The following is a 23,343-nucleotide window of genomic DNA, read 5'->3' as shown; positions in this document are numbered from 1 at the left end:
ACTTCTTGTGCTGTTAATAGCAATAAAAGAGCTAACTGTAGTACGTTGCAGCTTAAAAAATATGGGTTGTATAAAAAAAAGACTAATTGGTTGACTTATCAAATTTCACATTCAGACTCACATCCTGGTGGTCTCTGTTCAGTGTTCCTCTCTCATCTCACAAACTCAAGCGACTCGTAGTTTAGATATTTCATGGGGAGGGTATTTTTCAAGAGGCAGTTTCTCTGTTTCTCTTTTTTTAATAATTATTGTGTTTTATGTATTTTTTTGTTATATAGCTCTTTGCACTTTGTAAATAAGGTTCAGTACCTGTCTCCATCTCGAAGGCGTTTGAACTGAGATGCCAGCAGACACATGAGGGTAGGCCCAAGCCTACTGCCAGGAACCAGGTCTTCTGCCATTAGGGCGGGGAACAAGTCGACGTTCAGAGGAGTTCCATAAAGCCTACCACACAGTACATATTGTTTGGGTGACTCAAATCCACTAAGCATTTGGTTCCAGTTTCTCATTCAAAAGATTACAGCTTTGAAATCACCTCTCTAGCTTCTCCCTGACAGTAGGATTCTTAATCTCGTTCCTCAAATCCTCGAATGTCTGAGCCAAAGTCAGGTTGCAAAAGGTCCTGTAATCATTATACGGCGGTATGCCATGATCTCTTCCTCTCTGTATGTTCATGGCTGCCAGGTCCAAGGCCACAGCGTGGGCCATAGAGAACAACTTTTCAGTCAGCTCTGTATTGAGCAGTTGTGAGGAGACCCGCATTTTACCCGCCACGCCAAAGAGCCCGCGGAGCAATGGGTCAATGCCACCCTCGTTCACGATGCGAAAGGGCGAGAAGAAGGCCTGATGCAGGGAGATGTGACCCTGGGTGATAGGCTGGAAGTCCTCATCTAACCTGTAGAGTATCGGGTTAATGAGGGTGTGTCCGAAGCGGAACGCCGCAGTGGCGAAAGCATTGAGGATGCCCGCGTTAATATTGGGGTCATAACCTGTGTACGGCCCCATCATCTTCATGCCAGCCTCTCCTAGGATCTATAAGACAGAAATAGTGAGGATTTTGAAGCGAATACAATTCGAAGAAAGTAAGAAAGGATTTCCTTTACCTTTGGCAACCAGTGACTATATGTGATGTGTTGCATCTGGGCTCCTACTATCTTCCTGGCCTCATGGTAGATTGTGTCCCCATCCCAATGGGGATTCAGCCTGAGTAACTCTGTGGCTATCCGGTTGTGTTCCCTGAACCATACTGTGTGCATGGCAGTAAGTGCCAGCTGTTCGTTGGCACGGTGGTCCCCAGCCAAGAAACAGGGAATCGGACTTTCATTTTCATCCTTCATACACTCGGTGGGAGGTCCCGTAGCAAAAGGCAGTAGAGGCTTCCCGGTCCGCTGGATAATTCCCTGTCGCAGCAAACCCCGTTGGCTGGCCAAGTCGCGGATCTCCTCAGATTCATGACGTGAACTACCATAGACGTTTGAGGCGTCGATGTAAGCGGTGAGCTGGTTGATTTGCTCTCTGGGGTACACGCTATTCATGAGCAGAGATGTCATCCCACTGCCGCACACAGGACTAGAGCGCACAAAGAACATGCAGCGGGCACCGCTTCTCAGCTGCCGTGGATCGTTGGGTGGGAACAGGATTGGGAAACATGGCGGGTCATTGGTGCAGACCTGAGTGCACAGCTGTCCGTCGGAGAAACGTGACTGGCTGAGGGCCGCCACAGTTGCGTCCAAGTCGTGATCGAGAAACTGACCCCACTGCATTAGCATGTGAGTGTATTGATCATCTGGCGTGATGGACTCTGTTCCGATCATAGTGGTGGACACCAACCTCGGCAGAGGCAACCTGTAGTTGTTTTGTGGCTGCCCAGTGGCTCCTCTTGGAAGATTAAAGCCGTTATCGTAGACTGATCTCAGGAGTCGTTCAAAAGGGATTAGTGAGGCACCCCACATGGCGTGCTGCAGGTTGTTACAGGTGCCATCATGAGTGCGGTACTTTTGGTGGAAGCAAATGTCAGAACAATTGTTGATGCGGCGATGGGCTGTGCAGCCAGAAAGGTTGGCGATAACGTCCAGAAAGTGTGGGGATACCAGGTCATTGTAGCGAAACTCTGTAGGAGTATATAGGATTTAGGTAGATGTTTAGTGAGTTTAAACAAAAATCAACAGATATAATAATTATTAACTCATTTTCTAATTTAATATCTAAAACGGACACAATTTCATGCAGTGCAGCGTAGTTGAAAAAAAAGAACGAATTTGAAGAGCTACCTGACAAAATTTAATGCCTTTTTAAGACATTTCTTAAGACTTTATAGACGCTACAAGAACACTATAAGATTAATTTTTTACTGAATTACTGCTGGGTGATGTGCTAATGGGCTCAATTGGATGTACGCAGGTTCTTGCAAATATTTCATGAGGAACCATTAGATTGACCAAACCTTGTTTATTGCCTGAACTGATGCAGTAGAAATGCCCTAGCATGGAACATATATTAAAAAAAACTGTCTTTCCAGGAACGAGTGGTAGTGCTGACAGTACATGCAATTAAATGTATTGATTTAAAATACATTAATAAATAAAATTTTGATTGCATTTTTTAGTAAACCTAATATAATTGCCCAATTTTGCAACTGTTTGTCAGCCCAAGAATATGCTTGTTAGGGTAATTAAAGATTCTCAATTATATTTAGGTTTATAAACATCATATGATATGTCCATCCATATAGTATGTGTCAGTCCTTTCATTAATAGTTGATTAGTTGAGGCATCAACCCACCTTAGCCCTAGCTTGCCAGCTATCTGAACCATGATAAAAAGTAGAAATGGATCAATTATGGAGAATATTTTGCACCGGTTTGGATTGACCACTGTTCATTTACACATACACTACCGTGCGCTTGGGTCTCGGGCACTACAACAAAAACAGATGGAGCAAAGCTGACCCCAAAGCAAGAAGAGGCCTCGTGGTAAAAAGAGTTTGTGATGCTGCAGAAGAAGATCACCAGGTGAAGGCGATAGGGCTTGCAGCTCAGGGCAGATGGACACATGGGGAACAAGCCCAGGAGTGATCAATGTCCTGGAGGGATCTGTGGAACACTGACCAAGTAAAATTGAGTTTTCTGTTGCGGTCGGTGGCAGATCTGTTACCCACCCCGAGCAATTTGAAAACCTGGGGCCTGGAGAGTAATCCATCTTGCAATCAGTGTGGTGCAATGTCCTGCACACTGAGCCATATTCTAACTGGGTGCCCGAAGGCACTGGCTGAGGGGCGCTACAGGTGGAGGCATGACAAGGTCCTCACTGAAATCGCAAATTGGGTTGAACAACAGCGAATTAAAGCTAACAACAAGCAGACGCAACAGCCTAAAACTATAGACTTCGTGAGAGAAGGAGGCAAGGCCCCCAAGACCAACATAGCAACTAAAAGCTTCCCGTGCATCTTGCAGCGTGCTTCTGACTGGGAGACGAGAGTGGACCTGAAGACGAAGCTTGTTTTCCCGCAGGATGTGGTAGCGGCCTCTCTTCGGCCAGACATGGTCCTATTGTCCAGAAGCACAAAAACCATGATAGTGGCTGAGCTCACAGTGCCTTGGGAAGAGCGGCTGGACACATCTCATCAACTGAAGAAAGCTAAATACCAAGGTCTGATAGACGAAGCAGCTTTAAAAGGCTGGCACACAGCCATCTTCCCCATAGAAGTCGGTTGTCGAGGGTTTCCAGCAAAGTCCATTCGTTACTTTCTCCAGAGAATGGGGTTGGATGCCAAGCAACTGAAGAAAGCAAGTGGAGACATTGCAGCAGCAGCTGAGTCCAGTTCACGATGGCTGTGGCTTAGGAGAGCCCACACCTGGAACCCTTCCGCAGGTGAAGCCTAAAAAGTCTTTGTTGCCCCACTCAGGCGAGGTGTTCAGGTTAAGGGGCGAAACACCTAAGACCTTGAGACGCCTGCTGATGATGCGGAAGGGATCCAGAGGAATGGAAGCTCATAACAATTACCACCACAGACAGCAATCCGTGTTACCATTTTCAGTGTAGTTCCAGCAGTTGAAGCTTGTGGCAAAGCAACTTCGATGTTTATTTCACCTATGGTTTAACCGGTGTGTTTATGTTTTTGTGTTTTCCATGACTCTTTGGATATGTTCCGTGATACCGCTCACGTACGGCAACGTCACTCGCCTGTCATTCTGACAGGTGAGTCACACCTTCATCCATTAGCTAACAAAGACGCATCACACTAACATCTGTGACTCTCTGATGAAGGCGGAAGTGTTCGCCGAAACATGTCAGGTATTTAAACCACCTATAACTATTGTCCGGGATAAAAGAAAAATTCGACTAATGTATAAGTGCAGACACAATGAACTCAATACAACTATGAAGAAATGATTAGCACAGAACAGGAGTTTGATAGTTATTTACATCTGTAGCGCTGCAATGCATGTTAGGAGGCATGTTGGACGACAACAGTGTTGACAGCAGGTGGCAGCAGAGGTCGACTGTTTGCCCCAAGGGAGCAGTGATGGCCAAATGAAGCTTCTTGAAGCAATGAATGAATCATGGTGGTTCATATGATCTCATGAGTCTTATGATACCGCTGTCAAATATAGCGTCACCGGTAATATCTTTTGGTGTAAATATCCTATAATATAGTGAGGACAACTGCGGCTTTTAGTCCAGTGCGGATTTTTTTATGAACAAATGTTTTCGTGTAAAACTTGGTATTTCGCGGCTTATAGTCTGGTGCGTCTTACAGTCCGAAAATTATGGTAATTAAGCCTCACCAGTGCCGCTGGTGTCGAACATGAGACCTTGGTTGACATGGCTCTGGATGAGAAGCAGAGTCTGCTCAAAAATCTCGCCAGCACGAGCCTGCTCCACTGTGTAAGGATCACGTGGGTAACGGAAAAGTGCAAGAAGCTCTCCTGGGGTACGAGGCTGACTAGAGGGATAGGGAGAGGTTGAAGAGGAAAGAAAAATGAGTGAATGAATAAAAATATCAGCAACTATATACAGTATATTGGACAGTTTTCTTTCTTAATTAGGTTCAGTCTTACGACAGAAGATGACCCAGGAAATGGCAATTTAGATGAGTGCAAAAACGTCCTTAGAAGCACTATAAATTAACACGAGACACATGAATGACTAAATACATGCGTGCTCATGTACAATATAGTGAGACATGGGGTGTGGCTACATTAAGTGTGAACATACACAGTACGGATGCCTGTTTAACCATGCCCTCCTGAGAGCCATATAGGAGCAAACAAAATTCCTCTTACTCAGTAAGTACAGTGATGTCATAGTATGGCTTGGATCCAAACCCAAAATGAATACCTCATTTAACATGTCAAGCAAACACACATCTTGCAGTTACACGTATAGGTAATGAGCATTTTTTATTGTATGTCTGGTAATATAGGAAAACATATACAGTGCTGCTCGAAAGTTTGTGAACCCCACAGCGATGGTCAGATTTTTTGTAAAAAAAACTAAAATAACCTTATTAAATGTTAAGTTATACCCAAATCCACAATACTGACATTCCAAATAATGGACTGAAACAAAAGAAATAGTTATATTGTCATTCTTTATTTAACAAAAGTGGTTGATTTAAGAAAAACTCAGATATCATGTGTGCAAAAGTATGTGAACCCCTTCAGTTAATAGGATATTGCGCCTCCTTTTGCAGAGATTACCTCAACCAAACGGTTTCTGTAGTGACTAATCAGCCTCTCACATCTACTTTGGGGGATTTTTGCCCATTCTTCCTTGCAGAACGCAGTCAGTTGAGAGAGGTTTGATGGGCGTCTGGCATGAACTGCTCGCTTCAGGTCCCGCCACAGCATTTCAATGGGATTTAGGTCAGGACTTTGACTGGGCCAGTCCAGAACACGAATCTTCTTCTTTTTCAGCCATTCCTTGGTTGTATTGCTGGAATGCTTTGGATCATTATCATGTTGCATGATCCACCTTCTGCCAAGCTTTAACTTCAAAACAGATGGCGTCAGGTTATGTTCTAGGATTTGACAATATTCCTCAGAATTCATGATTCCCTGGACTATGTGGAGTTGTCCAGGTCCTGAGGATGAAAAGCAAGCCCAGATCTTGACATTCCCACCTCCATGCTTCACTGTTGGGAGAAGGTTCTTTTGGTGGTATGCAGTGTTGACTTTTCGCCAGACATGGCGGTTTTGGTTGTGACCAAACAGTTCAATTTTGCACCTACATCAGTTGATGAAAACTCTTTTTAATTTAGTCTCGACAACACAACTGTTAAAAAAACAAAAAAAAAAACTACTGAATTGATTGATTAGGAAATCAGGTTGAAATAATAGAAAATTCCAAAATGTTGAGGGGGTTCACAAACTTTTGAGCAGCACTGTATAACAACGCATATCTAAAGAACCAAATAGTACTGAAATACAGCCTTGATGGGGATTAATACTGTATGCATGCATAGAAATTGTAACAGGATTCAAACAATCCAGTTATCCAGTTCATTGAATCTTTGAGATGACCCGGCTGACTGATTGGGAAAAATATAAATGAAAAGCTTACTCTCAAGTCCCAATAATGAACTGTTCAATATGCATAAACAATGTTTCGTCTGTACAGTGGGGCAAATAAGTATTTCTTCATTCATTCATTCATTTTCCATGCCGCTTTTCCTCACGAGGGTCGCGGAGGTGCTGCAGCCTATCCCAGCTATATTTAGTCAACCACTAATTGTGCAAGTTCTCCCACTTGAAAATATTAAAGAGGCCTGTAATTGTCAACATGGGTAAACCTCAACCACGAGAGACAGAATGAGGAAAACAAACCCAGAAAATCACATTGTTTGATTTTTAAAGAATTTATTTGCAAATCATGGTGGAAAATAAGTATTTGGTCAATACCAAAAGTTCATCTCAATACTTTGTTATGTACCCTTTGTTGACAATAACGGAGGCCAAACGTTTTCTGTAACTCTTCACAAGCTTTTCACACACTGTTGGTGGTATCTTGGCCCATTCCTCCATGAAGATCTCCTTTAGAGCAGTGATGTTTTGGGGCTGTCGTTGGGCAACACAGACTTTCAACTCCCTCCACAGATTTTCTATGGGGTTGAGATCTGGAGACTGGCTAGGCCACTCCAGGACCTCGAAATGCTTCTTACGAAGCCAGTCCTTTGTTGCCCTGGCTGTGTGTTTGGGATCATTGTCACGTTGAAAGACCCAGCCATGTCTCATCTTCAATGCCCTTGCTGATGGTAGGAGATTTTCACTCAAAATCTCTCAATACATGGCCCCATTCATTCTTTCCTTTACACAGATCAGTTGTCCTGGTCCCTTTGCAGAAAAACAGCCCCAAAGCATGATGTTTCCACCCCCATGCTTCACAGTGGGTATGGTGTTCTTCGGATGCAATTCAGTATTCTTTCTCCTCCAAACACGAGAACCTGTGTTTCTATGTTCCTATCTGACCATATCACATTCTCCCAGTCCTCTTCTGGATCATCCAAATGCTCACTAGCGAACCGCAGACGGGCCTGGACGTGTACTTTCTTCAGCAGGGGGACACGTCTGGCAGTGCAGGATTTGAGTCCCTGGCGGCGCATTGTGTTGCTGATAGTAGGCTTTGTTACTGTGGTCCCAGCTCTTTGGAGGTCATTCACTAGGTCCCCCGGTGTGGTTCTGGGATTTTTGCCCACCGTTCTTGTTATCATTTTGACGCCACGGGGTGAGATCTTGCATGGAGCTCCAGATCGAGGGAGAATATAGGTGGTCTTGTTTTTCTTCCATTTTCTAATAATTGCTCCCACAGTTGATTTCTTTACACCAAGCATTTTACCTATTGCAGATTCAGTCTTCCCAGCCAGGTGCAGGTCTACAATTTTGTCTCTGGTGTCCTTCGACAGCTCTTTGGTCTTGGCCATAGTGGAGTTTGGAGTGTAACTGACTGAAATTGTGGACAGGTGTCTTTTATACCGATAATGTGTTAAAACAGGTGCCATTAATACAGGTAACGAGTGGAGCCTCGTTAGACCTCGTTAGAAGAAGTTAGACCTCTTTGACAGCCAGAAATCTTGCTTGTTTGTAGGTGACCAAATACTTATTTTTCACTCTAATTTGGAAATAAATTCTTTAAAAATCAAACAATGTGATTCTTTTTTTTTTCCACATTCTGTCTCTCATGGTTGAGGTTTACCCATGTTGACGATTACAGGCCTCTCTAATCTTTTCAAGTAGGAGAACTTGCACAATTGGTGGTTGACTAAATACTTATTTGCCCCACTGTATATACAGTGCTGCTCGAAAGTTTGTGAACCCCACAGCGATGGTCAGATTTTTTGTAAAAAAAAACTAAAATAACCTTATTAAATGTTAAGTTATACCCAAATCCACAATACTGACATTCCAAATAATGGACTGAAACAAAAGAAATAGTTATATTGTCATTCTTTATTTAACAAAAGTGGTTGATTTAAGAAAAAGTCAGATATCATGTGTGCAAAAGTATGTGAACCCCTTCAGTTAATAGGATATTGCGCCTCCTTTTGCAGAGATTACCTCAACCAAACGGTTTCTGTAGTGACTAATCAGCCTCTCACATCTACTTTGGGGGATTTTTGCCCATTCTTCCTTGCAGAACGCAGTCAGTTGAGAGAGGTTTGATGGGCGTCTGGCATGAACTGCTCGCTTCAGGTCCCGCCACAGCATTTCAATGGGATTTAGGTCAGGACTTTGACTGGGCCAGTCCAGAACACGAATCTTCTTCTTTTTCAGCCATTCCTTGGTTGTATTGCTGGAATGCTTTGGATCATTATCATGTTGCATGATCCACCTTCTGCCAAGCTTTAACTTCAAAACAGATGGCGTCAGGTTATGTTCTAGGATTTGACAATATTCCTCAGAATTCATGATTCCCTGGACTATGTGGAGTTGTCCAGGTCCTGAGGATGAAAAGCAAGCCCAGATCTTGACATTCCCACCTCCATGCTTCACTGTTGGGAGAAGGTTCTTTTGGTGGTATGCAGTGTTGACTTTTCGCCAGACATGGCGGTTTTGGTTGTGACCAAACAGTTCAATTTTGCACCTACATCAGTTGATGAAAACTCTTTTTAATTTAGTCTCGACAACACAACTGTTAAAAAAACAAAAAAAAACTACTGAATTGATTGATTAGGAAATCAGGTTGAAATAATAGAAAATTCCAAAATGTTGAGGGGGTTCACAAACTTTTGAGCAGCACTGTACGTTACAAAAAAGTACAGTATTTTGACTCAGTTTTAAATACAGGCTAAAACAACATTTGATTCTGATATTTTAATTCTGGTTTTAGTATATTGGACTGCCATTGCAAATATTTTAGTTTTTCTGTTGTTTAATTTAATCTGATCATTTTGTGATGATCATTTGAGCCTAAGGGTTAGCTGTTTAAGTTGTATTGTGTTCCTTGTTTACGTGTTTGCTCATGTTCAATGCACCGTGCATGCACGAGTAAGCCGAGTGTAGCATGTCAATTTCAAGCAACATCTCCTGACCGCATTTTTTAACAGGATGGAAACATTTATGAACTACAAAGAATTTGCCAACAGTGACTATGACCCTTTCTTTATCTTCCCCACAATGTGCAACTCTGGTCAGATGAGAAAATTGGTAACCTAGATTATGATTAAACTCACTGGACCTATTAAGAAATCTGTTGAAAAGTTGTGTATGACAGAATATTACAGTACTAATTTGGAAGATGTTAGTCATTAATTGAAATGTCCCAAAAACACAGAGTAATTTTAACTTGAGCAACATGAGTATGAATTATTGGTGGGTTAAAAAAGTTACTATACATTCATGTACAAAGAGGGCACAATGCTGCAGGGCAAATTATAACCACAATAATAGGCAAAGTAATTTCTGTTGGCGCTTGTACAGTTGTACCTAACGTTGAGGTTAATAAAGTGCATGTTGGATTAGTCTTTCACATCTTACCCATCAAACAAACGTCTCCTTGTAGACTCAATAGCGCTGTCAACATTACGGATCGCCTGCTCTAGGGAAGTGGTCACGAAGGTGTCTCCCTGTCTGCTCACTGCTGGAACTGTTGTTGCAAGAAAAGACATATGACTTTTGTTTGTAGTTAATGAGACATGAATACAACAAGGTCGATATTAGAGATTATCTGAAAAGCACATGAACCCCGCTTACAGAGTACATTAAAATCAATTCTCAAACTTGATATTTACAGGATCTTTCAGAATGATTGAATTGCTATCAGTTTTCTAACAGTTTCATTTAATGTGTAGCTGCTAACTTTGGCTTTAGCTTAATCTGGTAATGTTAGAAGAAAAGTGTTTTCAGTCGTTATGCATAAAGAACTGTCTATGTAAAAGAAACCGCCCCTCCCCTCTCTTCAGACTAGTGCAGAAATCCATTTCAGAGTGGAATTTGATCAAATCAAATGATGCAGCAGAACGATGTGACAACTTCTGGCATAGTACCATGATGTTGCTTCAAATATCTATTTCTAGCATAGACTATACCAAATGACTTGATATCAGTTTTATCACTGGTTCAGCAAGTGATTATATTTGCTAGGCAGTGCTTTGGATATAATAATCAGTTTCTCATCCTTGAGGGCTCATGTTTGAGCTCAATCTTCTTGCAGAATCCAGCATTTTAAGAATAATAGTGCAAGACTGAAAAAAAATCCTAATTAAATACATAAACTTTTTTTCTCACAACAACATTGACATTAATTCTTAAAAGGGACCTTTAAACTCTAACGTCAAGTTCATTTATATGGTACTGTATCACTATTTCTAGGGCTGTCAAAATTATCGCGTTAACGGGCGTTAATTAATTTTTTTGATTAATCACGTTAAAATGTTTGACGCAATTAACGCACTAGGCCCGCTCAGACAGATTTAAATGTCAGTACAGTGAAAGGCCAACTTGTTAATTGTGTTTTATGGAGTTTTTCCGCCCTCTGCTGGCGCTTGGGTGTGACTTGCATATGTTATGTGGCGTAATGTCGCCCTCTGCTGGCGATTCAGTGCAGCTGATTATTTGGGTTTCGGCGCGCTTTTCTGACGTGATTATATGTCGACGCGAACACACACTAATAGACAGTGCTATTCAGACCAGCTAAAGTCCGCATCCAGTATTCAGTGGCAGTTCTCATAGCCCCATCACACTGTTTGTGTCTAATACATGCATCGCTTGTGAGTTATATTCCTCCTTTGTTTATATTCATGAGCATTAGATAGTTATTGATGATGTGTATTTGAATTTGTTCACATATATGGTGAAATGCAGTTACATTGTTAGATGCTTGTGAGCTAATTGGCTAGTGCTACTGCTCAAATGGACACGTGTGTGTACATTTTATGTTATTTTGTGATTTATGCAAGTTATTGACACATTGCCTTGTTATTTTCAGTTTTACAAAAATACAAGAAATGTGCTCCTGTCAAAAAGAGATGACTTCAGTAAAGCCCATGCAACTTTGCCACACCGTCTGATTTCTTTTTGGAACTTATGTTCGCTATCTGTCAATTTGTGTACTCACACACATTGAGGACAGAATAGGGCTACTAGTTTATTTTTTGATTGAACATTTTACAAATTTTATTAAAACGAAAACATTAAGAGGCGTTTTAATACAACATTTCTATAACTTGTACTAATATTAATCTTTTAAGAACTACAAGTCTTTTTATCCATGGATCACTTTAACATAATGTTAATAATGTTAATGCCATCTTGTTGATTTATTGTTATAATAAACAAATACAGTCCTTATGTACCGTATGTTGAATGTATATATCCATCTTGTCTTATCTTTCCATTCCAACAATAATTTACAGAAAAATATGGCATATTTTATAGATGGTTTGAATACGATTAATTAATTTTTAAGCTGTAATTAACTCGATTAAAAATTTTAATCGTTTGACAGCCCTAATTTTTACATCACTTTTTTTTACACTGTGACCCTAATGCTCCTACATTTAAACAACACTGTAGATAATAGTTTCAAATAACCCTGAACTTTTACTATTGTTTAAATATCGCCATTGTGATGTGCGCATGGGCGATGGTCCCATCGAAAGAACGTGCGATTGTTTTTTATTTTATATCATTTTTTTTGAATCCACAAACTTTTGTTTTGCTTCATGCTCTCCGGACACAGTCTCTCTCCTTCTCTCCAGCACAGCATTCACGTTGAAGGAAGCGATGGAAGACTGTCCCCAAAAGAAAATCAACATCCGAAATTTGGAAGTATTTTGGCTATCGGCAAGATGATAAGGAACAAAAAAACAGCCCTGTCAAGAGGGCCTCGCTGTGGTTGCCTCAACACGAAGTGATACTTCGAACATGTTCAACCATTTGAAATGCAAATATACCTGCAAGTAACTATGCATTCCTACTACGAGCTCCCCCTCAGAGAGGCTTTTTAGTACAAATGGGAACATTGTTACGTGCCAACGTTCTTGTCTCAAGCAGCGGTGGATAAACCAGTATTCTTGGAATTAAAATACGAATTGCTGAGCGAGGAAGGTGGCCGATATGCAGACAAATACAAACACAGCTGCAGGAATGTCTTTTCTTCTATTCCTGTGACATCTATCAGAAAGGCAAGAAATTTGGAAGTTAAAATGGTTCTGTTATTCAGTTCAATTATTTAAAAGTTCAATTTAGTTTTTCTGTTTCTTTTATATTTATTGTAAATTGTATTTTTCAAATAACTTAGAGGTATAGTACAGCTGCACATATATTTTTCATATTTAAGATTTTTACAACTTTGTTGCAGTTTTGCAGTTTTATATTTGTTATATTTTTGTAAACAAGTCAGGGGACTAATGCACTTGCACTTTTATTGTCTGATTTAATATTTAAATTCAAATATTTTCACAACTTTGTTATTGTTTTACTGAGGTTTGTATTTATTGTTTTAGTATATGAAAAACTATCTATTGTACCAGCTCTTTTATTTGTCATATTTAATATTTTTGTTCAAATATGTTTACAACTTTGTTGTTATTTTACAGACGTTTTTAATTTATTGTTGTATTTTTTTTAACAACTCGGGGAACTAAGGCACCTACTCTTTGTCATTGAATGTATTTACTGTTGTTGAAGCGTAAAATACCATGTTCAATAAATCATCTATTTTGTGCAGACATGGCTTCCTGAATCCCTTTATACAGCAATCTTCATCATTCACATATCAAACGGTATTAAATGAATACACTGCGGTCACGGTGAGTCCACCAAAGTCTTTCCAAACAGCTATTCAAGTCATCAATATAAAATCGCAATATGTTGCAACCCACACCCCAAAAAATTGCAAAAATAGTTTTTTCCAATATCGCTCAGGCTTAGTTTCAAACCAAAAAATTGTTTTCAAGAAACCTGTTGCAACTAGACAATTGCACTGTGTAAATAAAAAACTCCATTTATAGGTATAATAGTCCAACAAAAGGAGAACACTTTTAAACAGTTTATGATATATTAAAATAGTACTGAGATATCCCAGCTGAAAGATAAGCGCTGACAACAATCTGATATTACTGCTTTAGAATTTAACTCCGTCACACTTGGGTGTCTCACTCTGTGGACTTTACAGTAACATGACTATAATAATCACCGCCCAAAGAAAGCAAAAGAAACTGCGTCAGTTTGAATTGTCACAGCACGGAAAACTATCTTTCAGTCAATAATTGTTATCAAGGGTAAAGCTGAATAGAAAAGCATTCACAATGACTTTCATTCTGTGACGTTACAAAACAATGTAAAATAAATAATCAAATAAATAAATGAATAAAAAACCCTTGTGTCCTCTTACCTGTGACGGTTAGCACCATGCTAGTAACCTCATAACCAATGGCATTGCGGGCTACGCACTCATAGCGGCCTCCATCAGCCGTGCCGACATCCTTTACTTCTAAATACCCATCAGGGCTGATGTGGAATTTACCACTCTCTGTAACCTGTAAGCCATCCTAGGAGGTAGAAGATGAAGTTGGGAAGATCAGACATAAGGGAAAGTCAGGACCCTGCGAGCTAGCATGTACAGTTTTAAAAAAAATGTAAAATAGACTTTTAAACATGTCTGGGGTGTCTGTCCATGCACAAAGTGTGAAATAGGCCTGCATAACATCATTTGAACATCGCCATCGCAATGTGCACGTGCGCAATAGTCCCAACACAGGCGAACCCTGCGATTGTTTTCTTTTTTGTTTGTTTTATTTTTTAAATGTAAACTTTTGTTTTTCTTCATAAAAGCGGCAGTTGTGCAGAGACAAGGCTACCTGGACCCCTTTTATATACACCAATCTTCATCATTCACAGATAAACCCCCTTAGCCTGGATTAAACGTTATTATATGAATTCTAAGGATGTCCTGATCGCATATTTTGGCATCGGAGTCAGATTCACCAGATTTTGAGAATCTGCCGCAGAGTCCCGATCTGATACAGATTTGTTTTCTTTGTTGTTTTTGTTTTGACGTTCACGCTGCCGAGAACAGCCTCTCACTTACACAATAAATGAGTTGCCACAGCACACTTCAGACTGTGTACCAAGCTTAACGATGATTAACACATTTACGCCTTTGATCGTAGAGCTAACGAGGCATCTCTGTCTAGATCAAAGCTACAAACCTGTCAATCATCGTTAACTTTAAGTACCAAACGCCAGCTGCACTGGTGACCAAGAAAACAATTTGGTCGTACTGCATAGTAGGAGGGAGGGTGAGAGGCTGTACGAGCATGCAGCAGAAAAACAAAGCCTGATTCTTTTCAACAGATTCCGATCCTTGAAAAATGGGGCGATCGGCCTGATTTCCGATCACGTGATCTGATCGGGACATCTCTAATCAATACAATGTAGTCATAGTAAATCAACCAAAGTCTTCCCAAACCGAGCTGTTCAAGTCATCGGGTGAAAATTTTTCTAGTTTTAATATCGCAATATATTGCAAACCCCCCAAAGGTCGCAATGTCATTTCCAATTTTTTCCAATATCGTTCAGCTCCAGTATGAAATTAAACATCAGTTACGCCACTACAATTATGACATTTCTACTTATCAACACTGTGTGACATTGGAAGCTGCCTCACTTGCAATAGATGACTTTTTGGAGCACATCCATAGAATTTCAATTGGAACAGAAAATATTTTTCTTGACTTTGTCAACCTTAAATTTTGCACAATGATGATACTGATTTTGCGTTTAGGTAAACGGTGAGCATTAATTGACCAATGCATCACTTGACCTAACAGATAGCCTTGAAGAGGAACACAGCTTTCAGCTCCTGGCTCCCAGAGCGGACAATGTTACTACGACAAATATATCTTTGCATCTAACCTTGTTCCAGGTAAGGATAGGTTGTGGATGACCCTGAGCGCTGCAAGGAATCTGGACGTCCTGACCAGATTCTACTGTCATGTCTCTTGGAGTATTTGTGAAAGCAGGCGTTACTGAATGAGTTAGAACACACAAACACAAGTGCAGGTGTTAATGATTATAACTCCAGTACAGTACAGGTAAAGTACATTTTGAAACCAAGCATTGCAGACAAGAACATAAGAAAGTCTGCTGTTATGGTCAGATCAGAAAATACAGTACACCAAACAATATTTCTCTTTCATTAGAGATAGAAAAACATTAACCATAATCCCAAAAAATATTTTATGTGCTTTTACCAGATTTGCAAGATAATTCACATTGAAAATGCACAAAATGTCATTCAAGCCTTTCCATTTGATCCTTATTTCCATGAAAATGACAAAAAATTACTGTTAAAAACTATTTGTATACTGTATATACCGTAATAGTCGAAGGACGGCAGCCAGCTGGAAAAGGACCAGGAAATGTGCACACTGTACACTGTTTACAAGTTAATTGTAACAAAAGAGCCTGAACATGGCATAATCCTGGTTCCGAAATACTGTACGATGTAGTTCAAATAAATTGAAGCCTTTTATAAAGGGGAAAAACTGGAATTCGACGCAAGAGCTCCCTTAAATTCTCAAGGTCAGGTCTTTTACTGAAGCTTACGAAAGAAATAGCAACACGTAAGGATCCAAAAAAAGTATTACGTATCGGGACGTGGATAAATTATTTTTGCACCTTCATAGCTCCTATTTACAAAAAAAAAAAAAAAAAAAAAAAAAAAAAAATCAGCTCCATTTTTATAGATAAGGTTTTTTGGGGAAAAATAACGCAAACAATTCAGGAATGTGATATTCATATCTGCACCGGAATTCCCCCTTAAAAAAAAATATCCTGGTTGAACCTTGGTGCTAGCCCAAAATAAGCTGTTTAGTTGTTTTTTCTTGTTAAAGTTTTATAACAGATGGCATAGAAAGTGCTGTGTGAGCAACTGCACTACAGAAACCTTAAGAAAAATGCACATATGGTTGCATGCAAGTGAATATTTGAATATGACGTGGGTAAAACAGCTGTTTTTCATTTACGTATTGAGTTGATCATCAAACCTTGGGTTCCCTTTGGACTACATCGCTATCATACACACAAATGAGGTCTGTAGGATTGTTAAAGAATGAGTCATTGTGTTGTACTGTCTGCGAGCTGAGATGACATCCTAAAAGCAGAGGTGTTTGGAGGGAGTTTGCAACAATTTGCACCCAACACACACTGCATTCAAATTCTTGCAAGGTTCCCATGCTCCAATAGAGAGCCACCTGGCCATGGGAAAATCCGACTAACCCCTCTTCCAAGTTTGTGGTTTTGACTAATAACTGTCTATGAATCAGAGCTGAACTCTCTCAAAGCAAGCAGTAGTTATGGGCATTCGACTATGAAATCACAGGATTGCCAAAATTAAAAAATACATTCATTTATCTTTTAAATTTTGGCACTCCTGTAATTCCATATTCAACAATCCAATCAACATGGGATAAATATCCTGGCTTGCTTCAGCTTCAAGTGCCACAAGAGCATTATCAATTTTCAGGGACACGCTGTGCAAATATAATTAATACAATTAAAAATAAATAATTTAATAAAAGGCCTTTAAAGTAGTTGCATCCTACCAATTCGTGCTTTCTTTTTTTAATGTGTCAGATTATAATGCACAAAGCATGTCTACACATTCCACATTCATCACACACCATCACCACGATTGTGGCCTTTTGCACAATTTTACAAGTGGAGCCATTAAAAACGTATACTTTAAGCCATGTTAACAGCCATTACCACTTAGAAAAACATAGAGTCCTGTAAGATGATAGACTGACAAGCTTCCCTATTTACCGGTAATGCCATGTTTGTAATTTCCGCAACTCACCCGCCCCCCAAACATGCCAACATACACATGAGAAATGAAGCTGCAAGACACCCAAACGTACACTAATTCTACTTTAAACAGATAACACCAGAATGATTTAATATTTTGATATTTCTTAATATTTTATATACTTTGAAATCAAACACAAGCATATACAGTGGGGCAAATAAGTATTTAGTCAACCACCAATTGTGCAAGTTCTCCTACTTGAAAAGATTAGAGAGGCCTGTAATTGTCAACATGGGTAAACCTCAACCATGAGAGATTAAATGTGGGGGGAAAAACAGAAAATCACATTGTTTGATTTTTAAAGAGTTTATTTCCAAATTAGAGTGGAAAATAAGCATTTGGTCACCTACAAACAAGCAAGATTTCTGGCTGTCAAAGAGGTCTAACTTCTTCTAACGAGGTCTAACGTGGCTCCACTCGTTACCTGTATTAATGGCACCTGTTTTAACACATTATCGGTATAAAAGACACCTGTCCACAATTTCAGTCAGTCACACTCCAAACTCCACTATGGCCAAGACCAAAGAGCTGTCAAAGGACACCAGAGACAAAATTGTAGACCTACACCTGGCTGGGAAGACTGAATCTGCAATAGGTAAAATGCTTGGTGTAAAGATATCAACTGTGGGAGCAAATATTAGAAAATGGAAGAAAAACAAGACCACTTATATTCTCCCTCGATCTGGAGCTCCATGCAAGATCTCACCCCGTGGCGTCAAAATGATAACAAGAACGGTGGGCAAAAATCCCAGAACCACACCGGGGGACCTAGTGAATGACCTCCAGAGAGCTGGGACCACAGTAACAAAGCCTACTATCAGTAACACAATGCGCCGCCAGGGACTCAAATCCTGCACTGCCAGACATGTCCCCCTGCTGAAGAAAGTACACGTCCAGGCCCGTCTGCGGTTCGCTAGTGAGCATTTGGATGATCCAGAAGAGGACTGGGAGAATGTGTTATGGTCAGATAGGAACATAGAAACACAGGTTCTCGTGTTTGGAGGAGAAAGAATACTGAATTGCATCCGAAGAACACCATACCCACTGTGAAGCATGGGGGTGGAAACATCATGCTTTGGGGCTGTTTTTCTGCAAAGGGACCAGGACGACTGATCTGTGTAAAGGAAAGAATGAATGGGGCCATGTATCGAGAGATTTTGAGTGAAAATCTTCTTCCATCAGCAAGGCCATTGAAGATGAGACTTGGCTGGGTCTTTCAGCATGACAATGATCCCAAACACACAGCCAGGGCAACAAAGGAGTGGCTTCGTAGGAAGCATTTCAAGGTCCTGGAGTGGCCTAGCCAGTCTCCAGATCTCAACCCCATAGAAAATCTGGGGAGGGAGTTGAAAATCCGTGTTGCCCAATGACAGCCCCAAAACATCACTGCTCTAGAGGAGATCTGCATGGAGGAATGGGCCAAAATACCAGCAACGGTGTGTGAAAAGCTTGTGAAGAGTTACAGAAAACGTTTGGCCTCCTTTATTGCCAACAAAGGGTACATAACAAAGTATTGAGATGAACTTTTGGTATTGACCAAATACTTATTTTCCACGATGATTTGCAAATAAATTCTTTAAAAACCAAACAATGTGATTTTCTGTTTTTTTTTTCCACATTCTGTCTCTCATGGTTGAAGTTTACCCATGTTGACAATTACAGGCCTCTCTAATATTTTCAAGTGGGAGAAATTGCTCAATTAGTGGTTGACTAAATACTTATTTGCTCCACTGTAGCTTAATTAGCTCTGAAGGGGATCTGAGGAGTATGAGTTTTACGCTTTCTCACTCTTTGTAGACAAAGTGTTAAATAGCCTCTATAAAACTAACATGGTAAAAAGTGCAGTTTCAATCACTATTACGTCATCTCACATTAGGAAATCATTGAAGCAATTTGGGGAATTTAGAATTTAAATTAGATTTTCTAACAACCTTAACTCAGAGGCTCCATCGTTTAGACTCACCTCTTTGCTGGATGCTGAGCTGTACGGTGGTGCGGACAGTCCCTACTGGGTTGGCAGCCTGGCACTCATATTGCCCCTCATCGTTAACCTCCACCCGAGTGATTCGGAGAGTTCCAGAAGACAAAATCGAGTATCGGCGGCCCAGAGGTAATGGGTTGCCCCCTCGAGTCCAGTCAATAACTGGCTGGGGATAACCTGTTGCCTCGCATTGAAAATCCACAGAGTGGCCTTCCAGGACTGATTGATCCTGTGGTGTGACCGTGAGCTGGGGGGTTGCTGGGGGCCCGAGATAAACATCAATGTTAAAATACATCAGAGACAAAAATATGGACATTATTATTTGTTGGGTAGGTGGATGATTCACAAAATCATAAATGGTGTTATACTTGTATAGCGCTTTTCCACCTTTCAAGGTGTCATCATCATAGAGATTGGAATAATAAGAAACATGCCAGTTGAGTGGAATGTAGACATGTGTCCATTATCCGTTTCAAGGTTTACAGTGGTATGAAAACGTCAAGGTTTCAAAACTGCAAAAATTTTCCGTCATGCCGTCACTAAGGTATTAGCCATTTTCTGTCTGAAAAATGCAATGCAATGCAAATGTAAGGCTCAACCCTCCACCATCGGTTGTTGCTCAGTGTCAGTGAGTTATCTGTGCTACCCGATGACTGGAAAAGGTGAAACTCAGCGATAGAAGAAAATGAAATAACTGGTGTGGCAATATTTCGGCTACAGAAAAGTTACAAATGGCCGCAGTTCAGAGGAGGAGGACCAACCGACATGTAAAATATGTTTGCGGAGAAGGCTATACTTCCAATATGATTTCACATTTATACAAAATTAAAAGTTAGTAAGCACTAAAGGTAGGAATCTTTGGGCACCTAACGATTCGATTACGATTCAGTAAAGTAAGCCCTGACAGTGGGACTTTAAGATTAGGATTTAGCTACTGCAGCTTACTAAAATTCTGGAAGACTATTTCATTGGAAGAACCACAAAAAATAAACATTGAAGATATTTCAAAGTCTTTGGTGTTTTGCTGTTGCAACGGGAGATATTGTTAACCTACCTTGAACAATGATATAAGCTGCCGCCTGAATTGTATCAACATTATTGGAGGCAAAACAGGTGTACTGCCCTCCATCAGCCTGGACCACATTCTGAATATAAAGCCCTCCAGAGGGAGTGATGTTAATGCGAGCGTCGTTTGGCAGTGGCGTCAGGTCCGCCTTTGTCCAAGAAATTCGGGGTTGTGGCTGGCCTGTGGCACTGCACTCCAAAGTCACACTCTCACCCACCAGAACTTCTGTGTTTTGGGGCTGGATGACAAAACTTGGCCGTGCTGGATCGGTAGGGCGAGACAGATAGTATTTAGAGTGTGCTAGTCACACTGACTCTTAAGTCAGTAAAAGCATGCCTAAATAAAACACATTCCTCCTTATAAATGTTGCCTGGTCTTGGAAAATTTTGCTAGATGATTGCTGATGGGCTGACCAGTCATAAAAAAACATCAACTCTTTGCAATATGCCACTTTGTCAATGGCGAAATCAACTTCACATTTGTACCAAAGATTGTTGTTCTTGTCCATACTAATGATCAGTGACGATAGTAGTGAAAGAGCAAAAATGTACACAGCAACAAGATTGGAATTTGCAATCACCTAAAGACAGGAAATGCAACACATGTTAAAAGGGCTACTTGCCACTCCTGAAATGACCTTTTTGAAAAAACATTCAGAGAGCTGCAAGTTGACTGATATGTGAGTATTACTGTATTTCATTAGTTTGTTGTCTGACAAAGACTTTATCGGGGATTTTTTTCTCATGCATTGCTTATCTCTCAGCTCAGTGGGATAGCCAAGTTATTTGACCTGCTGAAATGTGAAGATAACCTCAGCTTTTCACACTGCGTGGGGATCTTGCACATGACTTTGCAGGATGTGATAAATCGCAAGCTTTCTCTTGATTTGTTTGTGATTTTATTTATATACATTGACTCCTTATGAATTTAGAACAAATCAAATATTTCTGTGATGGATGCCATTAGTGAATTCAGAAAGAATACATTTTTGGGATTTAAAAAAAAAAAAAGTTTTGTCTGTTTATTTCTCCATATTGTAAGGTAAAAATTTATAACTGATATACAGTGTTACCTCTACATACGAAGTTAATTCGTTCCAGGACCTTGTTTGTAAGTCGAAATGATCGAGCAGGATTTCCCCATAAGAATAAATTAAATTCCATTAATTCGTTCCACAGCCCAAAAACCTTCACTAAATCCTTAATAAATGCTGCTGTTACTATTACAAATAGCAGTTACACATAGCAAAACAAATGAATTATAAATAAAAATCGGAATAATAATACAATAATAATAATAATTCCTGTAATAATGTAAAAGAATCAGGTTTTAATGTGGCGGACGTTTTTTGCTGTACCTGAACGCACCGCGCGGCTGACGTGGCAGAGATAGGGGAAAGCTTACTTTCACTTTCAATGTTTTCTTGAGAAGGCCGTCAACTGCGGGGGACAGTAGGCGTTGCATACGTTGATGGAATAAATGATTAGAAACCTGACGAAGCTGGCGATTTCTTTGGCGATGTTACCACAATAATAATTGTCACCTTAACTTAAAAAGACTGGCGAGTCTGGCGACTGGTGGTCGGAGGAGGACCGTGGAGATGTATTGTATACCCCACGCTCATATTTTTCTATAATTTGCATCATCATTTCAATGGTAAGTGTAACCTTTTTCCTTGTTTCACCACCTGTACTAACCTTTTTGAAACCTGTGTTGATTTTTCTCACAAGAAAATCCGCTGTGCGTTTGTCCGCGGTGCTGTCATGTCGTCGTATTTCAAGCATGTCGTCGTATGTAAAAACAAATGGCGAGTCAAATTTTACGACGGATGTCGACAAGACTGTGTGTCGAAGCGATCGTATGTAGAGGTACCACTATACTAAAATTTTATATCATGAAAACTGGTTGATTTTTAGTTTCTGTATTTTGTATTGTTCAAAACAAAACAAAAAATTAAATGGGTTTTTTCAATTGCCTTTGTTTCATAACCAACCACACATTTCGGTTCCAATTCGAGGTCTATATTGTAATTAATCATTAAAAAGTGTAACATATTATTTTTAGCCTATTCTGAGATCTTATGTAATATAATACAAATATAATCATTTAATTTAAAAGATATAAAATTATCAAATGAAGATTTCTTGTCTTTAGTCACTGATATTTCATTTATCTCATTCATACTGCCTCACATTGATGTTGCAGCAGCTGACATTACAAAAACAACTTTTAGAGTACTGACAATATTTGCTTATTGACCTACTGCCAATACACACATACATACTTTGTGTATACTTTGCACTATAAACAGGGGTGAAAGTTTACCTTACTCTGTTAGCAGTGATTATACAGTATAAGAATAAAAGGCCGGTGTATGGTCGGTGGCGTAATGTCGCACACGTAAAGACGTGCACCGATACCGCAGATGAATAACCTCATACGTTATTGAAAAAAGAGCAGATCAAAATTATTAGAAAACCCAAAAAGACACAAAAATAAAGAAAAAAAAACTATACACAACAAACTACTATTACAATTACACAAGATAGCAATTGCATTTCGAACTTATAAATTTTGTCAGGATTATACAATATACAAAATATAAAATACCCAAGCCTATAAACGCACCATATTTTAGTGTTTGTCCCTTTAAAATTTAAGTGCAACTCTTAAAACATCTACTCAACTCTACCAAAAGTAGGATGAAACTTTAGCTAAGAATTTATATATTATTTTAAAATATTTTAATAATAAAACTTCACTTACAAGGTGTTCCAAAATATCGCAGCGTAACCTCAGAGGTCTTGACCTCCCCAGCCACATTTTTGGCCATACACTGATAGACTCCCTGGTCGGTTTCTCTTGTGTTCTGAATCATCAGTGTACCATCCTCTAGCAGGTTCAGGCGGCTGTCATCCCGCATGTTAAGAGCATTGCTGTCAGGATGGAAGATAAACCACAAAACCCTTAACTTAAACACTGGACTA

General features: G+C 39.9%; 1 protein-coding gene across 2 annotated transcripts in view; it reads right to left on the bottom strand.

Annotated features, from left to right (window-relative positions):
• Positions 1-23,343, bottom strand: part of LOC130931092 (peroxidasin) — a 93,401-nt gene that overhangs the window by 24,713 nt on the left and 45,345 nt on the right. For both annotated transcript variants that reach the window (XM_057859585.1, XM_057859584.1), the window contains exons 9-18: positions 23,123-23,292; positions 20,345-20,617; positions 19,273-19,548; positions 15,356-15,468; positions 13,833-13,989; positions 9,974-10,082; positions 4,787-4,944; positions 1,104-2,110; positions 536-1,032; positions 310-444 (exon numbers count right to left, since the gene is read on the bottom strand). In XM_057859585.1, the coding sequence (XP_057715568.1) occupies positions 310-444; positions 536-1,032; positions 1,104-2,110; positions 4,787-4,944; positions 9,974-10,082; positions 13,833-13,989; positions 15,356-15,468; positions 19,273-19,548; positions 20,345-20,617; positions 23,123-23,292 (2,895 nt within the window). The remainder of the gene's footprint in view (positions 1-309; positions 445-535; positions 1,033-1,103; positions 2,111-4,786; positions 4,945-9,973; positions 10,083-13,832; positions 13,990-15,355; positions 15,469-19,272; positions 19,549-20,344; positions 20,618-23,122; positions 23,293-23,343) is intronic.

The sequence above is a fragment of the Corythoichthys intestinalis genome, chromosome 15 (assembly GCF_030265065.1).
Source record: "Corythoichthys intestinalis isolate RoL2023-P3 chromosome 15, ASM3026506v1, whole genome shotgun sequence".
NCBI classification, from domain to species: Eukaryota; Metazoa; Chordata; class Actinopteri; order Syngnathiformes; family Syngnathidae; genus Corythoichthys; species Corythoichthys intestinalis.
This window is presented reverse-complemented; position numbering and strand designations above follow the sequence as displayed.